This window comes from Chelonia mydas, chromosome 2 (genome assembly GCF_015237465.2).
Source record: "Chelonia mydas isolate rCheMyd1 chromosome 2, rCheMyd1.pri.v2, whole genome shotgun sequence".
NCBI classification, from domain to species: Eukaryota; Metazoa; Chordata; order Testudines; family Cheloniidae; genus Chelonia; species Chelonia mydas.
This window is the reverse complement of record NC_057850.1, coordinates 90,034,144-90,043,964: the sequence shown is the minus strand read 5'-3', so window position 1 is coordinate 90,043,964 and position 9,821 is coordinate 90,034,144. Positions and strand designations below refer to the sequence as shown.

The following is a 9,821-nucleotide window of genomic DNA, read 5'->3' as shown; positions in this document are numbered from 1 at the left end:
TTTAAATATCTCTTGGTTAGTCTGTAACTTCTTTTATAAGGCTTTCATCACCAAATACCAGTTTAAACTGAAACCTTGAAACCGTGGCATGTAATATTCCCTTCCCCAGGAATTCTGTTTGCAATTTACCACTTGAAGTAATACCCCAAAAATACCGACAATTTTCCAAATAAACTCTAGAGACTACATTACGATGAATATTCAACAACAAATGGGTTTTCCAACTGTCCACTTTAATAATTACCTCAGATGCTTATCTTTTTACATCAAATAAAATTCCAGAGCAAAAAAAAATATGAGGTAATGTACAATTCAAGAAAATATCCAAAGCTTTTACAGTATTGGTTTCCTATTTACGGATTTACAATTATTTACAATATGACCTCATATACATATACACATATATATCTTCAAACTGAATTACCTAATGAGGATTTCATGGTTTATTTACATAGTGATTTGAAGACATGTTGTGCCTTTAATTATGTTGCTGGAAATTAAGGGTACTGTCTCATTTTCACCCTAGCTAGAGTGAAATTCACCCCAGTGCAGAGTGGCTATCCATGCTACGTAAAGTGGGATTTAAGTGGTGAACTCTGCACTGGAGTGAACTTCACCTTAAAGCAAAATTCTGACAATGTAAAATCCCATTCTCAGGTGTAACTGAGGGAAGAATCTGGCCCCTCAAGTATTGGTGAGTTCCTAATACAATTGGTGTACTAAAATTCTGTACTCAGGTCTCTCAACTGTGAGTGAAATGCCCACTCACATAAATGGGAGCTGAGAATGCAGATCAAGGGCAGTATATGGCCCTCATTTTGTAAACTTGTCTACTTTCCAAACACAAGTCCAAAGCTTTACCATCCAATCTCCACTGCAGAGCAAGAAAAAGGTACAAGTCAGGAAGGCTGATAATAGCCTATCATAATACCACAAATCTCCACATTGAAAATGTAGGCATGAAGATATTCAGCTGTCCTCCTAACAGTGTGGATCTCTGGATTTCTGTGTTTTTGAGGTTAGCTCTGCATAAGGTGCTGAGTTTGGAGGAAAAAAATTGACATTTATAATAAAACATCCAAGATTTTTTTCTACAATATGCTACGATCTAAGGACCTAATCTAAAATCAGTTGGGATAATGGGAGTCCTTTCTCTGGCTTTAATGGGCTTTGGTTAAGGCCTTGAAACAGGTTCACTGGAGACAATTTAACGAGAGTAACCTCTTGACTTTGGAAAGGAATAATTTACTCTTGTGAGCTAACTTGCATTTCAGATGTGTAATCAGTATGAAACTGTTTCCTCTATGAGTTTTTATATATTTTATATCTAAATGCAAAAATCCAGCATTTGGGAGGACATTCTGTAGACATCTGTATCATTCCTTGGAAGAGAAATTAGAATATTTTGTGGCTAATTGATTGTACTTTCTTCCTCTGTGACCAAATCCAATATTCTTCACATTACATAACTGTTACAAAAGACAATTTTGGAGAGAACACAACAGGATGCAAATTGCTCATACAAAATATAAGAGGGTTGCTGTATTTTATGAAAATGGCAGCCTCTCGGTAAAGAGAAAAGCATATCAGATGCTGGCTTAGGCCTATATAAACATGTTCCTGGGAGCCATCTTTTGCTGACAGCCTACCTGCAGCATGCCTTGACAACCATCCCTGCTTTGTGTAATACCCATCGTGAAAGATGTACGCTCTAATTTCTTCAATAATAAGTGCCCCAAAGCCACCCTCACCTGACAATCTTCCTGCTGCATCTGACATGCTCATTGGCCAAACCCCCTCCATAAAATGTTACATGGGTTACCTTTGTCTACCTTGAAGCCAAAGATGCTGTACTCATTTCAGGGCCCAGAAAAAACGATATCTGCGCTGCCTTTAAGATGAACCACTGCAGCCTTAAAATCAGCATGTGGTACACCTTTGCCTAGATATACAGTAATAGGAACACTGGAACAAATACAGATAAGTGCCACAAAATACTATGCTCAATACTGGGAAATGTTGCAATTACATTGACCTCTTGTGCAGTATGTATTTTGTGACTGCAACAATCATGATTGGGATACAAAAATGTGTGTGTGTATATACATATATAAATTCTTGTTCATAATTGTGTTGGTTGAGGCATATGGATGCTGAAGTTTACAGATTATATTTTTCACTTCATGCTAAACACAGTTATTCTTCTGGTTTTATGTCAATGGAGAAATTGACAGGAAACCTGTCTATTCTCGCACCGGACAGCCACAATGAGCCATGTTGTACCCAAAGAAAATGTAACTAGAAACCCAACTATTGGTTGTGTGTTAGTTAATGCTTACTGCATTTGGCAGTGAGGTAAATAGGGATATCCTACTCACATGTACATATTTATGCACTCTGCCCGTAAAAATCAAAGTGGGGGGAAGGATGAAATTACTGTTACTTTTATAAGATACCTGGCTTGAATCTGGCCCCAAGTGTTCTATTATTCTCTTGATTCACATGCATATGCTAACTATTAATGCCAGTTAGAGTTATAGGTGTGTATGGAGGGGACAATAGACCAAATAACATCAAACTAGAAAAACAGCTTTCTAATTTCCATAAAAATATGATCCTCATTACAAGTATAAGGTGGAAAGACATTTTATAGTCCCTTCAGCAGAAATAGGGAAAGAAGATGCTAACAATTTTGATGCATGATTTTCCTGATAAATAGTAATGTTGCATCTTGGTTTCCGCATTCAAAAATGCATTTTCCTAATACTTGCTCGGCAACCCACAGGCCGTTCTCAGGCTATAGCAACAAATAATCTCTTTGAAGGTCTTCCGCATTTCCTGGCTACGAAAGGCGTAGATCAAGGGATCGATCACTGAGTTACACATGATGAGGATGAGGTACATGTTGAAGTGAGACATAAAGCAAACACAGTAGAGGTTCTGAGGGCAAGAAATCATCAGGATGAGGTGGAGAAAAAATGGAGCCCAACAAACAATGAAGATGCCTAGTAGCATGGTCAGAGTGATGGCCCCCTTCATGCTGGTCCTTTGATGGACAGAATTGTATCCAGGCAAAGCAGCTATTCTCTTGACATGAGTACGAGCCAGGAGGAACATATGTATGTACAGAGAGACCATGAGGAATAACATGGTGAAAAACATTGTGATGAGACAAATGATAACGTAAGTTGATTCATAATAAAGAATGAAGATAATGCCACAGCCAGTGCAAAATGTCCATATGCATGCAATGATAAGCCCTGATCTTTTCACTGTCATGATGTTGTGATAACGCAGGGCGTAGAAAATTGTGACATACCTGTCCACTGCTATAGCCAGCAAACTGCACATGGAAGCCACCACAGATATGCAGATCATTGAATCAAAAACATTGTCTATATGTTGTACAAAAGCATCTTCAATAATTAGATGCTTATTGTTTATTAAATATATCGTTATGGTCTCCCAAGCGTTAGAAACACTGACCAGCATGTCAGCTACTGCTAAACTGCACACAAAGAAATACATAGGCGAGTGCAAGTTCTTGTTCTTAACTATTGCACAGATGACCAAGATATTTTCAAGGAGGCTTATAATGCCCAGGATTAGAAACACCTCCACTGCTATGACCACTTGCTCACATGGTGACGACTTGTTCTTGACAGTAGGCACCGTAAAGTTGCTGCCAAAAGTACTCAAGTTAAGTTCTGGAATGTGTAGCTGATAGGATGAGTTCATCTCTGGAGGCAAATATGCTCTCTTCTTTCCAAAGGACTTGTAAAGCAGGGTGGTAAATGCATTTTCCAGAAAGGCAAGAATCCCTGCCAAAAAAAATATGACAACAAGACAAAAACAGGAAGGAATTGACAAAGCAAATATCAAATGGAATAAAATATTTCTATTTAACTTAGTATATCCAGCCCACGACTGCTCCACATTCTATATTTATTCTAAGTTAACCTGTCATAGATTCACAGAGCTTTTCCAGCTATTCTTCCAGAGGGAAATTCAAATCACAAACTAATAGAGAGATTTATTCCCCTTCTTTTTTCTTTCTTCTCAGACTTCTGCTCGTTCTCCAGTGTTGATTGTCTTTCCCTGAAGCTAGCACATTTTATCTGGAAATTCTGGTGAACACTGAACATTTTCAGCTAAATTCCTACAGAACAACAAATAGTATCTGACAGGTGTCTCAATCCTGGCAGCCTTAAAACCCATATGAATGCACTATTCATAACTGAGATCAGACTGTATCCTCTCATCTGATCATACTTAGATAAAATTTGAATTCCTGAAAGAATTAATGACTGAGCCTTTTAAGCAAAAGATTGAAATATTTTTCCTGACCTTTGTACTTCTTAAATTTGCATAACTTGTGATATAAACAGCTTATCTGCTCCGAACTAACATGCTCAGCTTAATAATACTGTTTTAAACCATTAAAAAAGACAAATCTATATATTTCAGGTTTCACATTGTTTTATTCTCTTGTAATTAAGATTTAAATATTTTAACTTGCCCACTAAAATCACAAGGGAATTTCTGTCAGGAAAGCCACAGGTATTCTATTCAAATTATGGGTATTTTAATCAAGGCTTTTTTTCCTACTAATGGGAATATTTTGAGAGGAATGTCATAAGCAATAAAATTCCTAATAAGCAGAACATATTTAGCTTGCTGTCAGTCAGTGCAAATAAAATTCAAAGGTTTTTAAGATAAACTACTCTCCATTTTAAAAGGTAACATTTCCTATACAATTAAGAAGCAGTTGTACTTATTTACCAGGACTGTTCCTTCAGATCCTATTTCTCTTCATATCCTGTATTCTTTCCCTCTAGCTGTCACAAGTTTCAGCTCTCCTGCCTGTCCATCCTCAAGGGCTAAATGAAAAAAGAATGTTCAAATTCATAGAGCCAAGGCTGCCCAGGTATAAACTACTTACCCTGCAACTGTCCTTATATAGTCTCAGAGAGTTAATGACTTCAGTGCTCAATCTCTGACTCCTCCTCTACCCCCTTCTTTGCCTCCAACTTCTCTTCCCAAATATGTCATTACTGAAGGCTTGGGTTTTTACCACCACCTAGTGGCTCACACTTGTAGAGCACTTCAACTTTTATTTTTTTATTGGCAGCTGTTTGTGATCCAGAATTCACTCCCAAACTTTTTATATATATATATATATATATATATATATATATATATATAATGGTAAATAACTGGCATGTTTGCTTGGCTTGTTTTCTTACACTTATGCACTTGTTCTATTTTTCTTTCCCTATCATTTTTAGTATTGATTGAAAACAAGTCTCCACTGAATTCATCGATCTAAAATTGGTGAGATCACAATAACAGAACTTTGTGGTAGCTTTTATTTATTTATTTATTTTTATTAACACCTACCATTTGCCTTATATGCACTGTCAGTGGCACTTGATCTTCAACAGACAAAGAGCCACACTGTCTTTAAACAGAACTGCAAAAAGAAATAAAAGAAGAACACACTAAGCCTTCCTCTACTAGTAGGATCCCCTCCAAGCTGGGGGATCAAATGGAGGAGTGCCAGATGGGCACTAGCAGAAACTAGCCCACAAGGGCAGGACAGGATGACCTAGGCTAGGCAGGAACTCTGTCCTGTGCATGAAACATAGACTGGTGGGTCAGGTTTGTGACTAAGGGTATGTTGACACTGCACAGAAAAACCAAGTCTCAGAGCCTGGATCAGTTGACTTAGGCTCACAGGGCTCAGGCTGCAGGTCTAAATTTAGCAGTTCCCAGAAGTCAACACATTTCATTTCAACCTTTCTATGGCTTCCCAAGCTGCCCAGAGCCCTGACAACCCATAGCTTGAGGCGTCTGGGAGAGGGAGCTCCCAGGGCTTCTGGGCTGCTGAGGAGCTGGGAGCCTTGGGAGCCGACCTGCCAGGCTACTCTGAAGCTGGGGACCTTGAAAGACCTGGGAGCCTGGTCTGCCAAAGAGCCATAAACCAGGGCTCGCAGGCTTCCAGGCTCCCCATTCCAGTCAGGCTGCTGAGAAGCCAGGCAGGTGAGCTAAAAGGAAACAAGGCAGGTTTTGAAATCAGCCTGGCAGGCAGGGATACACTGGAAACCTGCCTGGCTTATTCCTGAATTTTGTCAGAATTGGCATGGTCACCCAGGACATTTTGATTTCAACAAACCAGCATTAGTGAAGATGAAAAACGTTCCACTAGAAAATGTCTAGTCTGTGCTAGACAAGGTTTGCCGTTGTAGTCATACAGGGACAGCTATACTGGCAAACCCTTCTAGTGGGATGCAGCTTATACTGGCAAAAGAGTGATTCTATCAGTAGAGTTCACCAGTTCCCTGACCGAACTAAGCTATACCAGCAAAAGCTTTTGCTGGTATAACCATGTCTACACTAGGGCTTTTACTAGTATATAAAAATGTTATTAAAAAAATCACACCCCTATCCAACATTAACATACTGACCTGTAGATCTACCCGTAGCATGCAGGAGAACTGACTCCCCCTCTCTACAACTAAGTGCTGCTCCCACTAGCAAATCCACACAGGGCAGGGGCTTGTCCCTTAGATTCCTTCAAGACACAAAAATGCGTGTGAGGTATTTATTATACAATAATAGTTAATACTACTAATGAACTTAATCAGAACAGCAAAATAAGCAGCATTTACATCCACATAATCTCCCAGTCATTCTCTAATAGAACAAGAACTCGTTAAGTACTCCAAGTAAAACATTTCCTGCATTGTATCCATCTGAGTGAGACGGCAAACTTATCTGGGCAGGCACCTTACCGCCTCTGCCACTCTAAAGTGCCATGTACACTTTCAGTCCTGTATAAACAACCAACAAGAAATAGCAATAATGTTAAACACCCTCTTCTAGATGAAAAGTGTTTGCTGGAAACTGGACCTGAACCAAGACTCCAGATTTAAACACCCTTAAACTTTGGAGGATGTTTGAAATCTAATCCTGCTAATAGGCCTGAATTTTGCAAAAGTCTATTTTTCTACTGGGCAGCAGATCTGATGACTCTTGAACTGGTGTTTGAAATCTAGAACTGGACTGGGGGAAATAAGAATTGACCAGCTTCTTGCGTTGCAAACGCCATGTAACACCTCCCCAGAATCAGATCCCCTGCATGGGTGTTGCACCTCATAATCTTCTCTCTGGAAACATGTGGAAGGGAAGAAGCAGGCAGAACCAGGACTCCCTTTTCTCCTCCCTCAAGCACTAGCCAGCTGTGTGGCTGCATATGGAAAGGTATGCTGCACAAAAAGGTGTATCCCAAATTTCAGACACACACCCCAGAACATCTATGGGGCCCTGGGAAGCATGGTGCCTTTGAGGTACAGTTGCTTTCCATGGAGCAGTGTCATTTCTGCACTACTCCCTACATCTGGTTGTGTCTACATGGCACAATTTATAGTGTTAGGCCCAACTTCTGCCCTGGATTAGATGGCAAGAAAGCATGAAAAAATTGTCTAAGAAGAGAATCTAGCCCTTACAACTGCTCCACTCACTCTATGATAAAAGAAAGACAAATCATTCTCTCTCAACAGTTTCAGAGTAGCAGCCATGTTAGTCTATATCCTCAAAAAGAAAAGGAGTATTTGTGGCACCTTAGAGACTAACAAATTTATTTGAGCATAAGCTTTCGTGAGCTACAGCTCACTTCATCGGATCTGATGAAGTGAGCTGTAGCTCACGAAAGTTTATGCTCAAATAAATTTGTTAATCTCTAAGGTGCCACAAGTTCTCCTTTTCTCTCAACAGTGTTATTCAAATTATTCCTATCCTATTGTGATATGATTGTTTGGCCAATAAATATTCAGCTCTCCAAATAAGTTATATTTTTCTTTGTTACTGTTATTTGAACAAAACATGCAGTGATGGAAAAAATAAAACCCAACTGTTCCATTGTTCTGCCAGCATTTATAGGATTTTACTGCAGGTCTTGAAAAAATGACATTTTGAATGAAACCACAACAAAGACCTCAAGTGACAGCACAATTTTTGTTTATGTCAGATGTACTTTAAACCTTAGCAAACAGACATTTATCAGCCTGCCAGACAAGTCAGTAGTTAGGAAGATATTTATAGCTTTCTATCTGATATCTCCAAATACTTACTGCACATCACTGAAAAGCAAAAATAAGCTATGAAGCTTTACATCTATGGAGCTTTATTTATTTTTTTGAGTAAATGTATTGCTTGCCCAACTGACTGACTGACAGCCTCTACCCACAGAACAAGAAAAGTCATTGAGAACTATATATTTCCCCGCAAGGATCAACTAGCTTAACCTAGGGCTCTCCTCTAGTCCTTTGTGTTCATTTTGGGCCTGATCTAAAGACTTGTGAATCAGTGGGAGTCTTTCCTTACTTTCTGTGGGCTTTGGATCTAGGGTGACCAGACAGCCAGTGTGAAAAATCAGGACAGGGGATGGGGGGGTAATAGGCACCTATATAAGACAAAGCCCCAAATATCGGGACTGTCCCTATAAAATTGGGACATCTGGTCAGCCTATTTGGATTTTGCCCTCAGTCTTTTGCCTCTGTGCTAAGACTGTTATTTAGTTGTCTAAATCAAATCAGCACAAAACCTGCTGGAATCAGCACTCAGACCATCAACTTATTCCACATAAGCCACTAATCAACTAGCAGTTGGTGCCAGATTTGAACCTGAGCAGTTGGTACCAGAGTTGCGTGACGTGAAAAGCTTTGCCTCCCTTAGCCAGCAGTTCACCAGTTCTTTTTCCACAGTGCACAGCAATTTAAAAATGCATATTTTTATTCAATATGTCAGTTTTCTTAAAGAATTAACAGCAATACTGGACTAAGCACAAACTGTATTGCAATATCAAATGGGGCATGTTATGTCACTGTGTGTGTTTTCATCGCAATGTACCACAAATGACAATATAGTGAAATGACAGTTATTTTAGATCTAGATCACAAGGAATTCTTTATTAATTTTGAATTAAATCAATGTGTTTCTTTATGATGCACAGCAGGAACTTTCTTTAGCGCTATAATTGTTTACACTGTGGTAGTGTCCGTAGGTTCTACTCAGGATCAGGCCGCACTGTGTTAGGCACAGTACAAATATAGAAGACAACATGTCACTGCCCCCAAGGAGGTTTGATTCATTGTGTTTTTGAGCGTGGATTCATGAGGCTCCTCTGGGAATGATTTTACCTGCTCCCGCTCCTGTTTCCCACTTGTGACCAATGGGAATTTTGGCAATTACAAGAACAGAAGCAGGAACAGGCCCTTAGAAGCTGCTCCAAATAGGAACCCCTTGAACTTTCTCTAGAACTGACACACCAACACAATTCAAGGCAAAGTGCTGGCAAAGGCCTCACTCAGGAGTGGGAGGATCCTTATTTACTTTTCAAAAGCCCATATCATGATAATTCTCTGGCTCATGCCACCCTTAATGATCTTGCAACATCAAAACATGTTTCACCTGTGTGTATATTCAAGTAACAATATCAAGGTTATTCTCCAACTTGGGATTCGATGTTATTATATCAGAAGACATGAATGGAGGGAAGGTGCTGTAGTGACAGCCAGCTCACCACCAGGGGCAGCGAGTTATATGGGCCTGTGGTGCCCGGGCTCCAGCATATGCAGGGCCCGGGAGCCCAGCTCCACCAGTGTTCGGGGCCGGGTCTCTCCCCTGACCCCGCCTGCCACCCCTGCGCGCCTCCCCCAGAGCATCTCCTGGCCCCGCCTGCCGCCCCCATGCACCTCCCCTGAGTGTCCTTGCCTGCCCTGGGCACCAGGCAGCTGCCCCTTGCAGTTCCGCCCTGCGCT

The 9,821-nt window shown here is 40.2% G+C and overlaps 1 protein-coding gene across 2 annotated transcripts; it reads right to left on the bottom strand.

Moving 5' to 3' along the window:
- Nucleotides 1-220: 220 nt before the first annotated feature.
- MC5R (melanocortin 5 receptor) lies at nt 221-7,263 on the bottom strand. 2 transcript variants are annotated; one of them, XM_043539914.1, is made up of 3 exons: nt 6,480-7,263; nt 5,401-5,473; nt 232-3,821 (listed from the first exon to the last, which is right to left on the bottom strand). In XM_043539914.1, the coding sequence occupies exon 3, from the start codon at nt 3,736-3,738 to the stop codon at nt 2,761-2,763; it is 978 nt and encodes a 325-aa protein (XP_043395849.1). In that variant the 5' UTR covers nt 3,739-3,821; nt 5,401-5,473; nt 6,480-7,263; the 3' UTR covers nt 232-2,760. The 2 variants fall into 2 exon arrangements, with proteins under 2 accessions (XP_037747551.1, XP_043395849.1); XM_037891623.2 differs by lacking the exons at nt 5,401-5,473; nt 6,480-7,263 and adding an exon at nt 4,783-5,167 and having other exon boundaries at nt 221-3,821.
- Between the last annotated feature and the right edge of the window lie 2,558 nt (nt 7,264-9,821).